Source organism: Camelus ferus, chromosome 24 (genome assembly GCF_009834535.1).
Source record: "Camelus ferus isolate YT-003-E chromosome 24, BCGSAC_Cfer_1.0, whole genome shotgun sequence".
NCBI lineage: Eukaryota > Metazoa > Chordata > Mammalia > Artiodactyla > Camelidae > Camelus > Camelus ferus.
Window position 1 is genome coordinate 24,233,181 of NC_045719.1, and position 19,325 is coordinate 24,252,505.

General features: G+C 59.1%; 1 protein-coding gene across 1 annotated transcript in view; it reads left to right on the forward strand.

Annotated features, from left to right (window-relative positions):
- Positions 1–19,325, forward strand: part of LOC116659626 (tensin-3-like) — a 32,026-nt gene that overhangs the window by 3,799 nt on the left and 8,902 nt on the right. The window contains exons 4-9 of the mRNA XM_032467414.1: positions 2,106–2,228; positions 4,973–5,037; positions 7,706–7,789; positions 13,422–13,534; positions 13,873–13,933; positions 14,806–14,881. Of these exons, the coding sequence (XP_032323305.1) occupies positions 2,106–2,228; positions 4,973–5,037; positions 7,706–7,789; positions 13,422–13,534; positions 13,873–13,933; positions 14,806–14,881 (522 nt within the window). The remainder of the gene's footprint in view (positions 1–2,105; positions 2,229–4,972; positions 5,038–7,705; positions 7,790–13,421; positions 13,535–13,872; positions 13,934–14,805; positions 14,882–19,325) is intronic.

Sequence of the window (19,325 nt, forward strand, 5' to 3'; positions counted from 1 at the left end):
CTTCCCGCCTCAGCAGGTCTTTGTGGGATACGACATAAGAAGGGGTGTTAGGGACTGTTCACATCCAGGACTAATTTTGTTTCATCTATTTTTTTTGAGAGGGGGAGTTAGGTTTGTTTATTTATTTATTTTTGGAGGAGGTTGTGGGGTCTGGACCCAGACCCTCATGCACGTGAGCTTGTGCTTTACCACTTGAGCTATATCCTCCTCTCTATGACTAATTTTTTTTAATTAACCTTTTTAGAGTTCAAAATAGTTATAAACTCCCAGGAAGTTGAAAAAAATAATACAGAGAGATCCCACAGAGCCCTGGCCCTGTCTTCCCCGGGGGTCATGTCTTGCATAACTCAGAGTCAAATATTAATGCCAAGAAGTGGACCTTGGTACCATCCACAGACTGCATGAAGCTTCCACTGGGTTTCCCTGCAGCTGTGTGTGTGTGTGTGTCTGAGACCACTGCCACGATCAGATCCAGAACACTTTCACCTCAAAGATCTCCCCCCTCCATCCATTATTCTTTTTTTGGGGGGGGAGATAATGAGATAATTGAGTTTATCTATCTGTTTAATATATTTAATATATTTACTTAATGGAGGTCCCGGGGGTTGAACCCAGGATCTTGCGCATGCTAAGCACGTGCTCTACCACTGAGCTAGACCCTCCCCTCAATATTCTTTGTTTTTGGTACAGTGTTCTTTTTAATAGGCAAGATTTAGGGGACATTTTGTGGATTGTTGTAAGTGTAAGTTATGGTATATATGGTGCATGTATATATATATATATATATATATTCCACATGTTGGGATATTTGGAACCATTGGAATACAAAGCAGGGCACAGTGAGCTGCCTGTGTCACTGCTGGTCAACAAGGCAAAAGCGAGGAATTAAGTCTTAACAGGGATTCAGCTCTGCACAGTGTGCACAGAAACGCAGTGCAAGGGGGTCATGGCACCGTACAGCTGTCGGCTCCGAGTGGGGAAGGGGTGTGTGACTTTCTCTGCTCCCGGCCTGTTTCTGAATTTCGCCATCACTTGGCACAATTTCTATTGCTTTTATAAGAAGTCAGAGCTCTGCCTCCCCTCCCCACTGAAAAAAGGAGAGGAAAGCAAAGATGACACCCTTGCGCCCGCGGGTGTAGACCGGGGCGTGTGTGTCTGCGCACAGACCTCGTCACATGACGATGGCTTTCTGTGTTTCTCGGTTGTGACCCAGGTTCGGAGGCCTTCCTCTCTGCGGGGCAGGGCCCTCTCCTCTGAGGAGAAGTTATCTGCCCCGTGAGTGGGCGCAGGGGTGGCTTGTGAGCTTTCCCAAGCTGCCATTGCAGTCTGAGCAGAGGAATCTTGGCAGCGGCTGGGGCCAAGCACCCCTGACCCAGGGCCGGCCAGGCGGGGCTTCTCCCTGTGAGCCAGGCATTCAGCGGCTCCCGAAAGCCATTCCCCGAGTTGCCCTCCCAGCCGCAGAAAAACAGCTAAGACCCCGGGGGAAAACACAATCTTTCATGTTCTTCCGTCCAGTAAAGCAGCCTGGCCGCAATTCCCACTACGTTTTAGAAAAGGAACAGGCAGTGTTGTTCTTGACTCTAAAATGAAATATTTTGCTAAATTAAAAAGAAAGAAAGAAAGAAACACTGTTGACTGGAAAAAAAAAAAAAAAAGCACAACCTAATAGTTGAGAACGAGGTTTTATTCAGTGGAAGAAACTGAGGACTGAAGCCCGGGAGACAGCGTCTCAGATCTCTGGGAGGGACTTCTCTGAAGAGGTAAGGGAGGAGCCAGGATATATGAGATGTTGCATCAAAGACGGGGTAGTTGGAACATGAAGCGATGCCTGTTAATTAATGAAAACCAGGCATCTCAGGTTAAGGAATTTAGTGCTTTTTTATGTACGGGAAGGTACAAAGTCTGGGCTCATTGGAATCACCTTGGATGTGCACCTGAGCTCTCCAGGGCCAGTGTCCTGTCCACCCCTGTCCTGAGTACCTCCGGGCACCGCCGGGGGTGGCGCAGCGGCTGACGGCTGGACGGCCGCGGCATCCTTTGTTTACTGATGCTGCGGGGCACCCTTCTCATTCGCACCATCATCACCTTCTCTATGTGCCCCACAGATCCTGGACGTGGGCTGGCCTGAGCTGCACGCGCCACCCCTGGACAAGATGTGCACCATTTGTAAGGCGCAGGAGGCCTGGCTGAACAGCGACCCCCAGCACGTGGTCGTCATTCACTGCAGGGTGAGCGCCCGCCCACTGGGGTTTGTGGGTCGGTTTTCAGAACCCATCCTTAGGGGAAAAAAACCCAAGAGTCCTGCAGCCTCCCAGCATCCAGCTTCAGCACGTGTGGGGCTGAGCTGCACGCAGTAAAATACCACAGGAGAGCGCGTGCCTTCATTTCCACACACTGTTATCAACGGAAGCCCCTTCTCCAGAAGCAGGGCGCTGCTACGACACGGGCCATCTGCTCTGCACGGCCGAGCTGGCCGGACACGGCGGACAGGCTGCTTCCCCTGCAGGCTCCCGACGGGACGGGATGTGTCCACCCTGGCATGGGCAGCATCTGGGCTGCCCGGACCCACTCCCCTCCCTCCTCCCGTGTCCTGCTTCTGCAGCTTCTCGGCTGCCTTGGAGTGTTCCCAGCCTCCCCCGCAGCCCCCGATTCCGCACGCTTGATCCTTTCCCCAGACACCACGATCTCGTGCCGCGCCCGGAGAGGAAATCTCTGCCCAGGGAAGGTGCGGAGGGCGGGCTCCGGCCTGGAGGGAGGGGACTGCCCCTGCTCTGTGCATTTTACACCGAACTCCGAGGCCATCAGCATGTCTCGTAGGTGAAGACGTCTCTGCCTGGAAGTGTTTCTTCTCTCCGACTTGGCACGCTCAGAAACTGCACAAAACCCTCTGCATCAGGGACCTGCATTTAAAAGAGCCGCCCCTTCGTGTTGTGGCCCCGCAGGAGCCCTGAGACCGGCCCCTAGGGTGAAACAAAGCTCCCACGCCCCGGGCACCTGACGGTCGCTTGCCCGAAGAATAGCCGCCGGGGGCACAGAAGGCGTCTCTCTGCCTGTCTTTCTCTCGCATCTGACGTGATCACTTTGTCTCATCAGCAGCCAGGTGGTTCCAGTGGTTCTCCTGCCAAATTAACCAAGTTAAAATGGAGAAAAAACAGAGAAAAAGTAGTGAAATCAAAAGCTGCGTCTTTGAAGAGACAAGCGAAGCTGATCATCTCTGGACCACAAGGGACTTGGCATGCAGTGACCTCTAGAGCGCGCCCTTTCCTAGACAGCGCTTGGCTCTCCAGACACATCTTGTTAATGGGATTCACCGGCAACACCTTGAAGTATCTCAAGAGCAGTTTGCCCACCTCACGCTGTCGGGGAGGCCGTGAGCCCTTCCCGAGACGTTCTAGGAAGCATGATGTGGGGGAGAAGCGGCCTCGTGATTGGGACCTGCAGGCGTGGATGCTGAGGGAAGTCGGTCACCCTGCTGCTGGCGGGATATTGCGGACGTCTGTCCAGACGTGCTGGGCCTGCAGGTGTGCCCCTCCTCCCAGGAGAGGGCCCAGTGCATGGGGCCGACGGGCCAGCCTGCCACAGCCCTGCCCAGGTGGGTACATGGGGTGGCGTTTGCGGGGAAGTGTCCCCAGACCCCCCTCACTCGCCAGTACCGGTTGAGCAGAACCACCCCGCGATTCTTCCGGACGGTTTCGCCCCCTCTGCACCGTTGAGTTTGGAGTCGTTGGAGAGGAATGTTCACGGCGAATCTTGTGATCAGTGATCCGGATGAAAACTTCAAGTCCCAGAGACGGTTGTTTGTGCTTGAAGACTTCCTGCCCATCAGCAGCGCCCTGGAAACAGTGGCTGGTGGTTGGGGACAGCCGTGCGGAGGCCCCCGCGGATGCGGACTGGGCAGAGGTGCTGTCTACGTGCAGGGATTGACAACAGAAGCCCCCCGGGGGGTGCACGGTTCCAGCTGCAGGCGCTGGGGTCCATTGTGGATGGCTGGCTGTGCGTCTGCCCGAGTGCACTGAGTGTCCACGAGGACACAGGGGTCACGAGGCCGAGGGGAGGATGCTCCTGATGCCGTTCACGCGTCAGGATCCAGCCCCAAGTGTCCTCCGTCCTCCCTTGTCCAGGACGCACTGGGGACCTGCGTGCTGGTGGCACAGCCGTCTGGCACACGTGATTCTGGACCAGGTCTGTCGCCCACTGTTCTGGAGAGACCCAGACGAGCACCCACAGCTCTGGGCCCCATGGGCCCGTCACACCTCCTGTCGCCGGTGGACACAGCCCCGAGGTTCCTGAGCAGCCAGGCGTGGCCGTGTTCTGACAGAGTTTCCCCGGGGACACCGACATGTGACGTTCATGTGACTTTATGTGTCATTGGAATGGCATCCTTTCAGTTTTCCTTCAGCTGTTTGAAAGTGTAAAAACAGCTCAACTCACAGGTGGCCGGTGCTCCGGGCATGGGCAGAGGTGGCTGGTCTGCCGACCGCTGTCCGGGGTCGTGGCGGTGTGTTCCGGAAGGTGGTGGTCCCTGGTTCCACCAGGGGGAGGGGGCCCATCACGGAGCCCGGGTGCCTGCAGCCAGCTTATGGTGGCAGCAGAGACCTCGGTCCTGCCGGGCTGCCCTGTCCGGGCTCCTTGGTCCTCTGTGATGCTGGCGGCTGGCTGGGCTCGGCTTTCCTGCTCCTCTGGGCCATGTGTGCAGCCCTCCAAGCCCTGGGCCTGTGCGTGGGGCATGAGTCGTGTCCATTGCTTCTGCCCCGGCTTCACTGGGACACGGGGAACCGAGTGGCCGCCTCGGTGCAGACCAGCCTGGGGGGCGTCCTTGGATGCCCGGGGAGCACCTGCTTCAGCCGGCTGCTGGCCAGCGGCCTCCCGTAGGCGTGTGCCCCGCCCCAGGGCAGGTCTGCACAGAGGACGCTCCCCTCCAGACAGGCTCCATGCCACGCCGCGGGGTGACCACCTCTCTCCCCTCCTGCAGGGCGGGAAGGGATGCATCGGAGTGGTCATCTCGTCCTACATGCACTTCACCAACATCTCCGCCAGGTAGGAGGGCGTCCTCGCTGCCCTGGGCATGGGGGGGAGGCGGCGCGGCCAGGACCCGACCCGCAGGCCGAGGCCGGCCGTGTGCTCGGCGCGTCCTGGGTGCCCAGAGACCCGGCCGCGAGCTCGGGGCGTGTGGCCATGAGAGAGACGCTTTCCTAGGTGTGGGGTGAGGGTCACCCCGGGTCCTTCTGCGGGAGATGAAGCGAGTTAGCAGAGCCAGGGCAGGGCCGTGTCACTGCTCACCTGCGCTCTGTGCACCATCACAGCAGGGCAGTCCTCGCTCCTACTTCAGAGGTGAAGACACTGGGGCCTGGCGGGCGCAGGCAGCTCGCTCGCAGTCTCATGGCCCATGAGCGGGAGGGGTCCAGGCCCCTGGGGACAACGGGGTCCACAGGGTGGGGGACCACATGCATGTCCCCATGGGTTTGCATCTGCAGCTGAGGCTGCGTTCAGCAGCCCCTCGCAGGGCATGAACCCCTCCTTTCTGACGGGATCCAGGCCCATTCACATCGGCCCATCAGCCTCCCTGTCTCGCATTTGGGATTGAAACCTGACTTTCCACGTGTTTTCTCTGGAAACACACTGGGGGTGGGCCATGCTTGCCAGGCAGGAAGCCCAACCCCCAGATGCAAATCAGAGCCCTTCCTGGGGACACTCAGCACCTGTGTGTGTGGACCACCTGGCTTCCTGGTCACACCGCCTCCCTCGACAAGCCAGGGACTCGGTCAGGGAGCCAGTTCCGCCCGGCGGGCTGCGGGGCACACCTCTCGTCTCTGCCCGCGACAGGGAGGCTCTGTCCAGAGCCAGCATTCCGGCGCCCTGGGCAGGCCCGCGTTTATGGAAAGCGCGCACACGCAGCTTTTTCACTCACAGCACATCACCGATACCCTCCTTAAAAGCCCTGCTCTTTCCAAATAGTCAGTGCGTCTCAGCTACGCCTGTCAGGAGGCCCTCGCGGGCGGCTCCGAGCCTCGGGGCCTCCCCTGAGAAGTGGGGGCAACGCTTGTGCCTCGCAGGATGCTGTGACACTAGCCCAGCGGCCGTGCTGGTACCGGTGGGGGTGACGCTGGTGCCCCCTCCCTAAGACGGAGTGACCCACCACGCTCGCTGTAACCCGCTTTCCTCAACGAACGCTCCTTCCTAAATGTCTTTCCTGACATCATTTCAGTGGCTGCACCGTTCACCGCTCGGTGGACAGGGTGTCATGTATTTAAGCATTTACTGACACTGCCTCTCCGGGTCGTTTGAAGATTTTCTTTAGAATTTCGGTTTTTTCCTTCTGTGATCTTGTGTCCCTAATGCATGCATGAGATGCATGCGTTCTCACCAGCACATCATTTTTCCCCCCATTAAAAAAAAAAAACGAAGTGTAGTCAGTTTACAATGTGTCAGTTTCTGGTGCACAGCATCACGCCCCAGCCAGACACACAGTAAGAACATCTCAGTCATTCCTACCGCTTCCTCTTACATGTTCTTCCCAGAAGCAGAGCAGTCCTAAGGAGCAGATGTCTGGAAGGCCTTTGCCACACACCGTGCGCATCTCGGAGCAGACACTTCAGGTCATGAAGGAGGATGAACGTTCTTGTAATGGCCCCAGGAAGATGAGGGTCGATAAAGCGTCGGTTCTGACGTCTTGAATGCTGGCCACAATGCAGTGTCAGCATTTAGTAGAAGTGAATTCCAGGGGACCGAAGGCTTAGAAATGCACGTGTGGGTATGGAACTCTGCTTTGTGACTTAAAACACATGCACATGCAGAGTCTTAGATATTCAGGGAGCCTGCACCTACCCCTGCCTCCGTGCAGACCCCACCCAGCCCCTTGTTAGACGGACGTGAGCAGCCCGTCTGTGCACCTATCTCTGCATGCTTGTCTAGGTCTTTCTGGCGTCCACGTTCCTGCACGCCCCGTTTTCCGGAAGGGGCACGCGCACACACACACATTCCAGGGAAGGGCCACATTGTGTGTGATCAGGGTTTCAAGGAAGCTTTGGGCTCAGGTGATCTGAGGACTTTGTGCGTCCTGCCCCTTGGCTTGTGCTGAGGTCAGATCAGGAAGCTGCATGAGTGCCCGTCTGGGGTGAACCTGTGGGCCCCGTATGGCTGGAGTATAAGGTCCCGTGGGCTGTTGGAGAACCGAGTGGCCATTGTGGCGGTCACTTCGGAGACATGGCCTCTGTCAGCTCTCCACCCCACCAGCTGAAGCCTTCTCCCCGTCTCAAGGTGTTCCTAGACTGGAACTCAGAGTGTCCCCTGCGGGTCCTAGACTTGCCTCGTGGGGCTGGTGGGCGGCACCAACCGCAGGGCGTGCGGGGCCCCTCCTGGTCCAGAGGCCTGGGTGTGCCTGCTGGCCTCCGCAGAGCCCACTGATGCTGCCCCCATGTGGTGCCCATGTGGCAGGAGAGTGGACGCCGGGCCTGAGCCCGCCTGTGGGAAGCAGGGGTGGGCGACCCCCTGCCAGCATGCGTGGGGCCCAGTGATGCCCAGCAGAAGGGACTCAGACCCTGCAGGCCTGGCCCCCTCGGCCCCTCATCTTCTGGTGGGGGAAGAGGCCTGAGAGGAGGTGCTGAGTGGGTGTGCCGGGCAGTGGGGCTCCTGAGGGTGCGGGTCCCTCAGAGCAGCCTGGGGGCCCCCGTGGTGGCCGTGGGGCTCTCTCCCTCTGCCTCCCCAGTGCCGACCAGGCCCTCGACAGATTTGCCATGAAGAAGTTCTATGATGACAAAGTCTCGACTTTGATGCAGCCTTCCCAGAAACGGTGCGTGTTGTCCCAGAGTCAGAGCGCAAAGACCGACGAGGCCTCACACCTGAGGACATCGGGGCGGAGGGGGTGAGTCCTGGGAGCGGCCGAGGCAGGAGGGGTGGTGGTAGGTGCCCGGGGTGAATCCGGGGTGGATCATGACCCACCCTGGCCGGCTCTGGCGTGGACCCAGGGCCCCTCCCTGCGCTCAGTCATCGGTCCCTCCGTGCACTTGGCTGGTGTCCTGCCTCCAGGACCAGGGGCAGGGAGCTGCATCTGAGCTGAGTGGGGGGCCACGCAGCCTCTGCCAGGGTGGCTGCGGGCGGCGGGATGCGGCCACACGCTCTCCAGGACGAGTGTGGACACATGCAGGTTTGGGGATGGTGGCCCCTGCGCCCGGCATCAGCCTCAGAGGCAGAAGCTGTGGGGGGCCAGGGAGCAGGCCGCACCCAGGTGAGCCACGCCACCCTCAGGCCCGTGGAGCAGCGCCGGGTGCCGGCAGCCCGTGCCCGGCAGACACCCTTTCTCTGCATGTGGGGCCGGGGGGCTAAGGACACGGTCACCGTGTTTTCACTGTAAAGTGAACAGTTACTGAGACGGTTTTCCTGCGTTCATGTCTGTTTCCCCAGGGCCGAGGGCTGGGCCCACAGGTGCGGGGCACAGAAAGTTCCAGCAGCACCTGGGGGGAGGCAGGGCCGTGGGTGTGTTGGTCCAGGGCCGAGTCACGATGTTTACACTGGGGAAGGGGCTTCAGGGACTGCAGAGGCTCCTGCTGCTCCATCCTGGGAGATTCTCGTGGCTGGGGCATGCGTTGTGGGTGTGGGACCGCAGGACACGTGAGTCACCGAGGGAAACCAGGATTTTATTAGCCTTTCAGTTAAACGGCCCCGTGTTCTATTTTGAGCCAGCGAGTGTCATTTCTGGGCTGAGCTTTTTCTAAAATGGTGACATTTGTACGTGCCCCGGCGGGAGGGTGAGCAGGGGTAGTGCAGCCCAGAGCGCAGTGCTCACTGGGGACGGGTGCTGGTCACCCTTCCCTGCAGCTTATTAACAGCACTGATGGAGGAGGGGAACTTCTCCCTCTGACATGCCCCAGTCATGGTGCATCTAGTGAGGATGGAGGCCAGAGCGTTGACGAGTGGTCAGGGCGGCGTGGATTATGTTTGCACTCCGAGGCTCATCTCCAGCCCCGCAGGTCACCCCGCCCAGCGCCTGCCGGGGAAGATGCTGGTCACACCATAATCCAGCTGGTCACAACTGAGCGAAGCAATGCAGGAGCATCTGAGACCTCCAGGAGGCGCGGTGACCATGTCCGCGGGCACAGGCCAGGGTGGGAGCCGTGGCTGTGGCCCCAGATGGCCCCGAGGGCAAGCCTTGCAGGCCATTTCAGGACTGAGCTCAGGAAAGCATCTCAAAGCCAGTCTGGTGGTGAGAGTGGATTCATGAGCTGAGGCTTGTGGTTCTGGAAGCTCGGAGCCTGGCAGCAAGGCTCCTCCGGCCTTCACGTGATTAGTTTATGGGCCTGGGAGGCCGGAGGCCCGTCTGACGGATGGCAGATTCTCTGTCACTTTGTGCCTTCCTCCTAAAAGCCACCGAGCAGGCGGCCTGCGGCAACAGAGGCCCCTTGGAAGTCGCTGGTTCCCAGCGGGGTTTCTGGGCGGGGGTGCCCTCTCCCCGCACCTGTCACCTGAGCAGACTGAGGGCAGCGGGTGGAAGCCCCGGGGCGGCCTCCGGCGGAGGCCGACGGCCCTGCTGCATCAGCGTGGCCCATGAACATGGAGGCCCCTTCAGTTTGATGGGGAATTAAGAAAAGAAACTTCTTCTCTGGCCTTCGTCAGCACAGCCCGGTGGGAGCAATGAGTGAAGTGGTGGCAAGCTCACCCTTTCTTCCACTTCCCTGTTCCCAGAAGGAGCGAGACGGCACACGCTTCTGGGGTCCCCCCTCCGAGAGCGGTGGGGGATGACAGGTGACCGGCTCCTTTGGGGCAGCAAACCCCTCGCAGGGGTGCGGAGAAGAAGGGACCCTGGGGAGACCCCGGTGGGGTCGTTCCCATGTCCCCTCTGCGAGGCGAGGGGGAAGCCAAAAGTCCGGGTGTGCGGACCCCAGGATTCCTGGGTGTCTAGTAGCCAAAAGTTCCCCAGGCTGTAGGATTATGTGGTTTGGAATATTTCTGTCATTTTGGATGGAGGGGAGGTAGGTAGTTTTACTGAATTATTTTTAGAGGAGGGGCTGGGGATGGAACCCAGGACCTCGTGCCTGCTAAGCACACGCTCCACCCCTGAGCGACACCCTCCCCATTTCTCCCGTTTTTGACACGATGCCATGAGTGTCCGAGAGGACCTTGGATGGGAAGCAGGGAAGGTGCAGAGGGCACATGTGCAGGTCTTCTCTCCGGAGGTTTTCCTAAAAGGCCGTTCCGATCCCAGTCAGGTGTCTAACAACTGGGTGGTAAAACCACAGTGTCACAAAATCCAGGCCTGGGGCTTGGGAGTTACGGCTGCATCGAATCCTGTGAACAAGTTGCCTGCAACGACTTCAGCTCCACAAGGTCAGGCAGCAGGATCGCCGGGAAGTGGCGCTTCATGAATAGGAAACACTGACTTACAAAATGACTTTGTGTTTCTTCCCGACAAAGGAAGCGCGGGGAGGAAGAACTCAGCTGCATTTCATCCTAACACTTTATGTCTTTGATTCACCTAGAAAGGTGAGAAGTCTGCATGCACAGCAGACGTCTGAAATGGGCAGGTGAGAATTTACACATGAGCTGCTTCAAGAGGAGGGTTTTTGGTGCAATGCCATGAGGAACTGGCCCCGCTGGGCAGTGCGCCTGGGGCCCAGGCAGGGGGATGCCCACCTCAGTTCCGTCTCTGACCCCTGGGAGCGCGGCCTGGGCTCTGGGAGCTTGCAGGGAAATGGTCTTCTTCTGCCGTCACCCTGACCCTTGACCCTCCTCACCCGAAAGAAGCAACGTCCACGCTCCCTCTGGCTGCTGGGTGGCAGTGGTGGCCGGGCTGTGTCAGTGGAAGTGGAGGACCCTCCGTATGTGCACAAAAATGTGAAACAAACTGACCACCACCCCTCCTTCCTGACACCAGGTCTGTGTGCTCATGGGTCCCCGAGTGAAGGGCCACCTTGTCCGGAGTGACCAGTGCGGGCGGAGCGAGCAGCCAGGTGCCCACAGAGGAGACACACTGGCTTGGCCATGAGGAGGCCGAGGGGTCAAGGGTTGTGACCAGGGCTGCCTGGCACTGCAGGGAGGACGACCGCTCTCTGGAACCGGCGATGACCACGTCCGTGGTCCATTCTCTTGTGCTCAAGACCAGGGAGCTGCAGGGCCTGCAAACTGCAGGGTGTGCACTGGGTGATAAGCAGGCAGATGGGTCCTGAGGATGGAGACACCCATGTCCCTCAGTCTGCATGAGAGGATGGACACCTGCATCCTCACGTCTGAACGGGAGGATAAAGACACCTGCTGTCTGGCTAGAAGGTGGGACAAGAAGCCGAGTGGAGTCACCTGGTGATCCATCCCTGCAGCCACAGCCCGGCCACGGGGCCACCCACCACCCAGGGCTTCCATCCAGCCTTGCCATCCTGCGGTGAGGTCTCCGAAATGGAAGAGGGGCACCTGCCACCCGGAAAGTGGAAACACTGTGAAGGACACCCAAGCTGAAGCCAATGTTCTAACGTTTTTTCTAAAAGGATAGATTATAGGTAGGGGGATTTTTGGTCTTATTTGTTTGTGGGTGGTAATTCGGTTTATTGCTTTATCTTTAGAGGCGGCACTGGGGATCAAACCCAGGACTCGTGAGTGCTAGGCATGTGCTGTATCCCTGAGTTCTACCCTCCCTCTACTATAAGTGGAGGTTTTAAACTTCTGTTTTTACAGTTTACTAGAAATTTCCTTCTTGTTCTGTTTGCTTTACTTGCAAATTCAGCAGCTTGAGATAACGGACTGCCTCTGAATTGCTGGGGTCAATCAGATACTTTTAAAAAATGTGAGTGTGCCCGGCATGTGGCGTTGTGTAAGTTTAAGGCATACAAGCATTGATGTGATGCATTCCCGTCCTGTGAGGAGACCTCCGGGACTCACTCCTCCTCCGTGCAGGTCTGTACCCTCAAACCCCTCTTGTCCCCAAGCCCCCAGACCCTGGGGACCACCATTTCCCTTTCTTTTTTTAAAAGTTTGGCTCTTTAAGATTCCATATATATGACTGACACACTGTGAAGAGACGCTACCTCCCACCATTCAGATGGCCATCATCAAAAGGATGAGAAAACGAGCATCGGCGGGGACGTGGCGGGAAGGGACCCTCGTGCACTGTGGGTGGGGATCTAAACTGGTGTAGCCACTGTGGGCGACGGTGTTGCAGGATCCTCAAAATATTAAAAACAGAACTGCCGTGTGACCCGGCAACCCCAATCCCGGCTGTACACCTGAAGGAATGAAAGCAGGACCTGGAAGAGATGCCTCCACCCCGTGTTCACTGCAGCATTGTCCACAGCAGCCGAGATGTTGGAGCACCCAGGTGTCGCTCCGGGGATAGGTGGACGAGGAAGACGTGGTGTACACACTTGAAAGAGGACTCAGCCGTAACAAACGGATGAAAATGTGCCACCTGTGACAACGTGGGTGGACAGTATGCTGAGTGAAATAAGCAGACGAGTTTCTTAGCATAAGTACACTGAGCCTGGCAGGGGTCCAGTCATGGGGCGGGGGTCCCTGGCTCCAGGGGGAGTGGACAGGGTGGGGGGGGCATGGAGGAGCCCATGAGTCAGCGGGCGCCTCCTCCCTGCACCTGGGGGGTTCCGTGTCGGCGTTGGGGTTCCGAGGTGCACGGAGGTGCTGCGTACCGTGGGCTTTTGGTTTGCTCCGGAGTGAGGCGCTGCAGGGGGAGGGAGAGGCTGAGGCCAGGCTGTGTGTGAGATCCCGGCAGGTCTGCGCCCACCTGGGGTCACAGCCAGCACCTTGTGTCCCGGGAGGAGCAAGGGGGAAGCACTCCTCGGGTAGGGTCTCTCTGGACTGCCAGGTGCACCCACAGGGCTGTCGGCCGGCAGGGTCTTCAGAGAGCAGGGTGAGACAGGCCGTGGGGAGGGCGGGCACAGAGGAGGAGAAGGGAGAGGGCAGGAGGGCAGTGCAGGAGCTCGTGTGGGGGCCCTCACCATCAGATGTGTCATGGAGTGCAGACCCCCGTGCCTTGGGTTTCCCAGGGATAGCAGGATGAGAGATGGGTTGGGTGACTTCAGAGGTGTGAGCTGGTTCAGAGAACACGTGCATGGGACCGCAGGGCTCCTGCTGTCCCGTCTCCCGGCCTGGGGACCATGACCGTGCCATGCCCTGGCCTTGCCTGGCTTGGGGTTCCTTGGACAGAGGTGGTGCCCGGTGCTTGGGGTGCAGAGCAGGAGGTGCCCAGGGTTCTGTGTCCAGGTCGTGGGCCACGTCAGCATGGGGGCCCGGAGGTTCTCAATGGGTGTTGGGCCTGGTTTGCGCTCCAGGGCAGGGACCAGAGCCTGGGGTGCTGGGACCCCTCCCGGCTGTGAGCAGTCACATTGAGGTCTCTCCTAGGGCTCCTCCCTCCTCCCCGGGGGGCCCCCCCAGGGTGTGGGGGTGGGAGGGACCTCGTGGGCGCTCTAAGCCACTGCCCTCCGCAGGTACGTTCAGTTTCTCAGTGGGCTCCTGTCAGGAACGGTGAAGATGAATGCGTCACCCCTGTTCCTGCATTTTGTCATCCTGCATGGGACCCCGAACTTCGACATGGGTGGAGGTGAGTGTCTCCACACCTGCTTCCCGGTGCCGGCCCTGCCTCCCGTTCCCTCCTGAGACGTCCACGCCGGGGGCTGGTCCTCAGTCCCCCTGGCCCCTGACCACACAAAGCTGCCAGGGTGCGGCAGGGCCGACCTGCCTATCAGGGGCACGGGTGGCCAGTGAGGGGAGCGGGACCTGCCCCGGGAGCGCGGTGTCCCTCGCTGTGGGTGACTCCAGCACTGCTGCCCCAGGCCCCGAGGGAAGGCCCTGGCTCCCCTCTGTCCACGCATCCGTCCGTCAGACTGCGGTTCGCCTGTTGGCTTCGCATCTTTACAGAGCACTCTGTGTGTCTTTCAGCCTGCCGGCCCTTTCTGAAGCTCTACCAGGCCATGCAGCCGGTGTACACGTCAGGGATCTAGTGAGTGGGTTGCCTGCGTGGGGGCACTGAAGAGCGAGGGAGGGGCCTGGCCAGGAGTGGAGGGTGGGGGTGGGGTGGGGGCGGGGGTCCCACTGCAGAGCTGGGGAGGGGCCTTGCCAGGGTGGGGCGGGGTAGAGGTCCCACTGCAGGGCGGGGGCGGGGGCTGTGGCAGAGCCCAGATGGACCCCCAGGAAGCCGCCCGGGAAGCCGAGGTGGGGGACCCCCGCCATACCTCTGGCAGGCGTCTTGCTACTGTCACAGTGGTTGGCTCCATCCAGGGGCCAGGACGCTGGGACCGGAGTGGGGCTGAGGGGCCCCATGCTGCATGGAAGGAATCGGATACGGCTCTCATTTGGGGGCCGACCACAATTTGCCTCTCTCTCCTTTTTGCGTTTAGACAAAGGGCAGGCACACATTTCCAGAATGTGTATGAGTTTCTAGATCTTTTTGATTGGGTTTGTTTCTGTTTGGATGAGCATTTTATGCACATTGATGGAAAATGAACAAAGGTGAAAAAAAGGCTTCTCATTGCTCGGAAGGAGCTGTTACCACATGTCTGGACTCCTGTTGGACCCGGGCGTTGGTGACACACGGGTGGTCACACTCTTAGCTTATTACAGAAGCGGGGCCGTGAACACCCCTGGGTTCCACGCTGCCTGGGGTCTCTGGTGTTGCCCCCAGGACCTTGCCGGCCCCATGGCTTTTTCGCACCTTTTGGACCCATTTCTGCAGGGGAGAGTCTAAGGATTTGGGTTCCTGGGCGGAGCAGGGTACCTTGTGTGATGTCCATCATGGGGCTGCTGTTCTCAGAATGCATTCTTCCCACTAAATCACGAACCCTGTGACAACGAACCTTTTTGTTTGTTCTGAAGCAACGTTGGCCCAGAAAACCAAGGCAGGGTCTGCATCTCCGTGGAGCCGGCCCAGCTCCTGAAGGGGGACGTCATGGTGAGTGGTCCCCTGCCCCGCTCTCCCACATCACACCCCAAAGGCCCCTGCCATCCCCCCACCCAGAGAAAACCCACAGGAAGGGTGAGAAGCAAGCCTTTCTCTTTAGGCAGTTGGTTGATTTTTTGAGTAAAGCTGTGCAGGTTTTTGTTTGCTTTTTTTTAAATTGAATATAGTTGATTCAGTGTTAGTTTCTGGTGTACAGCATAGCGATTCAGTTACACATACTTGTTCCTTTTCAGATTCTTTTTCATTATAATTTATTACAAGAAATTAAATATAGTTCCCTGTGCTGTACAGTAGGACCTTGTTGTTAATCTGTTTTATATCCAGTAATTTGTACTTGCAAATTCCAAGCTCCTAGTGTATCTCAACCCCCTTCCCCCTTTGGTGACCATAAGTTTGTTTTGTGTCTGTGAGTCTGTTCCTGCTTTTGCAGTGGAATACTATTCAGCCATGAAAAAGAAATAATACCTTTTGCAGCAAGATGGATGGACCTAGAGGTTCTATACTAAGTGAAGTTGGTCAGACAGAGAAAGACAGATACCCTATGATACACTTATATGTGGACTCTAAATAAAATGAGGCAAATGACCTTCTTTACAGAGTGAGTACAGCCTTTTTAACAAAGGGAGTAAACAAGGCTACTTGCAATTTGCACCCTTGAAGTTCAAGTCCTAACCCAGCCACTGCTCTTTCCGGGTTCCCACTTCTCGACTGTAATGCCCGTCTTTACGTGACCCAGGCCTCCCAGGTGTAGATGCAGATGGAAAGTGTTCATTCATCATTAGTAGTCTGCCCCCTGGCTCTGGGCCCCGGCTCTAGTCCTCCAGCCAGAAGGAGGCCAGAAGACCCAGAGAGGCCGAGAGAGAACGGCGAGGCTGCTGTTGTGATGGGCACCCAGCCGCTGGCTCCAGGCCTCGCCTCCAGCCCATGGCCTGGGGGAGAGCCTGCTGCCAGCATCTCCAGGCTGGGGGCTCGCTGGGGTCTATGGTGGGTCTGTGGACCCACAAAGGGCCCAAGTCCCTTTGTGATGGCCCGAGGGAGGTGGCCAAAAGCCCGGGAAGTGGCAGGTGACTCCCACACCAGGTCGTGGGGTCCTCTCCCAGAAGGAGCTCCTGACTGTGGGCTGGAGGCTGCAGGTCCTCCCCCTGCCTGGGCCAAGGGCCCGTTGTCAGCCAAGGGCCTGTTGGGGGCCTCACTGGCCCTGCCTCTGTCCCTCCCTCTCCCCTTCCTTCCTTCCCATTAATTCATTTGTCCAGCAGCCCTTTCTGAATGTTGGTAGCTTTCTGAGTGTCTGCGTGGTGCCTTGGCACTGGGGGGGTGGGGGGACATCTTTGTCCTGGAGGAGCCTGGGGAGTGGTCATCTCCAGGAGGGGATCCGGAGAGCCCCGCAGAGATGGTCCTGCCAGACAAGGCTGGCGGGCCAGGGGCTCCAGGAGGACGTGCCCTCGGGCCGGGCGCAAGGCGCTGGGTGGGGTGTGAAAGGCGCAGTGCCGACCCTGAGGGTGCCACTGTGGGGGTTAGCTGTCCTGCGAGACTGAAGCTGGGTGGTTCAGGGCTTTTGCAGCTTGCTTCTGGGAAGCGTGGTGTTACCGAAGCTCTTTCCCGTGTCCTGACGATGCACTGAGCTACACCCGAGGGTCCCCGCCGCAGGACTGAGTTGGAGGCGCGGTGGTCAGGGGAGAAAGCCCTTGGTCTCCGACTGAAGGCACGCTCCAGCCACAGCGGATTTGGCCGGGACAGGCCTCGGCCCATGCCTGGGCTTCCGCCAGGTCTGCGGCTTAAAGGGACTGGGTGGCCTCGGATGGGTCACTGTCCAGACCCGAGCCCCCCTGCTGCATGGGAACCACATGGGGGTTCGTGAGGATGCGATGGGTCAGCGTAGCTGGCGGGGTGAAGGCCACTTGATGTGACCGTGGGCCTGCTGTGGCTTGGCCTGGGGGCCTCCACCTCGGGAGACCCCCAACCCCAGGAGGCCCCAACCCACCGGTCTTACCGCTGCCCAGCCCTGTGGTGAGCTGACGGGGTGCTCCGCCCGGGGCCCCGTCCACACCTGACAGTCCAGAGCCCACCCCCGGCTGGAGTCCCCGGGCAGGCCCACAGCCCACAAGCACCATGAGCCGCTGTTTTCCCCAGGGGACCAGCCGTGGTACTGCTTTAGGGACACATGTCCAGGCCCGTCTGCATCACAGCACAAGTCGAGGTGCAGGCACCCCGGCAGCTCGAGGGCTCGGGAGCCTCCTGGGGGAATGTTTCCAACATAAAGACATCTCCGTGGTTTTCTGTTCCTGGGAGAGCTGCTGGCAGGCAGATAGGGTCTCCCAGACCCTTCCCAGCAAACAGCCCCTCCGTAGGCCAGACCCTCCCACACCTCTGTGCTCTCCCAATGCAGAGAATTTTGGGAGTGCATTATGACTTGCTTTGTACTTCCTGTGTTTACTGTTCACTTTTGCACACTCTGCACTTATTTTTGCAGCATTATCAGATGGGAGGAGGAGGATGTGAGTTACAGCTGGAAAGGCGTACTTTTCCATCACACAGGGTGGGTTCCCCTTGTGCTGTTTGTAGAAAGGAGGTTTGGTTTACTGATCGAGGAGGCCTCCAGGTAGCTGTGACCTCCCATGTTGGTGTTCCCCAGCGCTCCCAGGACAAAGTCCCGCTGCCTGGGGGCTCAGACAACCCGTGATCATCCTCTCCCCGTCCTGGAGGCCGGAGCCCAAGAGCAAGGTGTCGGCAGGGCTGGTGTCTCCTGCAGACACTGTCTCCTCCCTGAGTCCTCACGGGGTCTCCCTCTGCGTGTCTGTGTCATCTCTGCTTACAAGGACACCAGTCCCATGGGGTTGCCCCACCTCAATACGACCTCATTTTATGTTAATCACCTTTAGGACTTCAGTGTATGAATTTGGGGGGGACAGAATTCAGATCCTAATACTTGTGTCCATCAAGTAAACCTGCCCTAGTGAGATCAGCAGTGAAATTGGGCTCATTGTTCCCCCCTCCCCCCGCCCCGGGCTGTGACCTGACTGCTCGTTCATTCTTAGAGGACGAGAGGGTGAGTCACACGCAGCCCCCACTCCCACGAGTTTAGATTCCAGCTGTAGAGTGGGACGAGCCGGCGGATCCTCGTGCGTGCTCACCTGTGCACAGAGACACACGGGAGGGTCGCGCCGGGACGGTCACGGCGGGAGTGGTGATCCCAGCCTGGGGAGGAAGAGGCACTCGGGGACGGGCCCCGGGTGTCAGCGCAGCCACACTCAGAGCACAGTCCATTGGCTCCTTGCTCGAAACCCCAGGGCTGTTGGCTCCACCTGAAGACAGCCCGAGAAACCGCACGGGAAGGGCAGGTGCCCGGAATGTCCCTCGCGGTGGCAGAGTGTCCTGGGGGCAGCCTGAGCTGCCCTCCTGCACGTCTCCTCCCAGCCTCTCCCAGCTCAGGTGAACTTTGGTTTGCCTGGTCCTGCATTCTGGCCAGTTAGCGCCTGGCGTCCTCCTCTGTGGACCCAGCAGACGGCCCTCGAGTGGAGGAAGCTGCGTCGGGGGAGGGGACGCTTCAGGGCCTTTTCTGTGTAAAGGTTCAAATACACAGGCGTTTTCATCTCTCAGCGAGAACCTGGCAGAGGCCGGGACTTGGACGGACTCCTAGCTGCAGGGAATGAGTGTCTGAGTTCCCACCGCAGGGGCTGAGGGCTCAGCCAGGATGTCTGTCTGGTGTGTGCTGGGCTCTGGATGGCAGGAGGGGCTCCCCGGGCCGGCTGGCAGGCCCCGGCCACCGTTCTGAGATGACATCGTCCTCGGATTTTTCCCTCCTGGAGTTTGGTGAATGCATCCTTGTCACAGGTGCCGTCTCCTCCCCGCATCCTCACGGGGTCTGTGGGCTCATCTCGTCTGCTTACAGGGCCGCCCACTTCCCACCCCTGGGATTCTGTGTCGAGACCGGTTAACACGGGTCTCGGGGGTCGAGTTCCGAGAGGTAAGGCCGCGTCCGCTCTGGTGGGTTGGGAACCCTGTGTGGGAAGGTGGAGGGCTCTGTCCTTCCTCCCTTCCCCTGGGGGGCTGGCAGGAGGGCTGTCCCTCCCTCCCTCTGCACACCCCCACCCCACCTCCCCGTCTTTGCACTGTGCTCCCCCGAGGGCCAGATTTTCGAGGCCACCCCCTCAGGGCGCTCAGCAGACTCGCTGCCATTGGGGTCTGCCGGCATGTCAGTATGTAACCTCGCTGAGGAATCCGCGTGGGCGCGGCCGCCGGGAGCCTGGCCGAGGTCCAGGCCCTGAGGGCTGGTAAACACTTTCTCAGCCACGTGCCTTGTCTTGCTGTCTCTGCTGGTGCCCCATGGCCACTGAATCCTGCCGCCTTGGTGGCAGCCCCAACCCGGCCCCAGCAACCAGCCTGTGTAGCTCCTGCTTCCTACTCAGGGCACTTGGGTGACGTCCGGGCGGAGGAC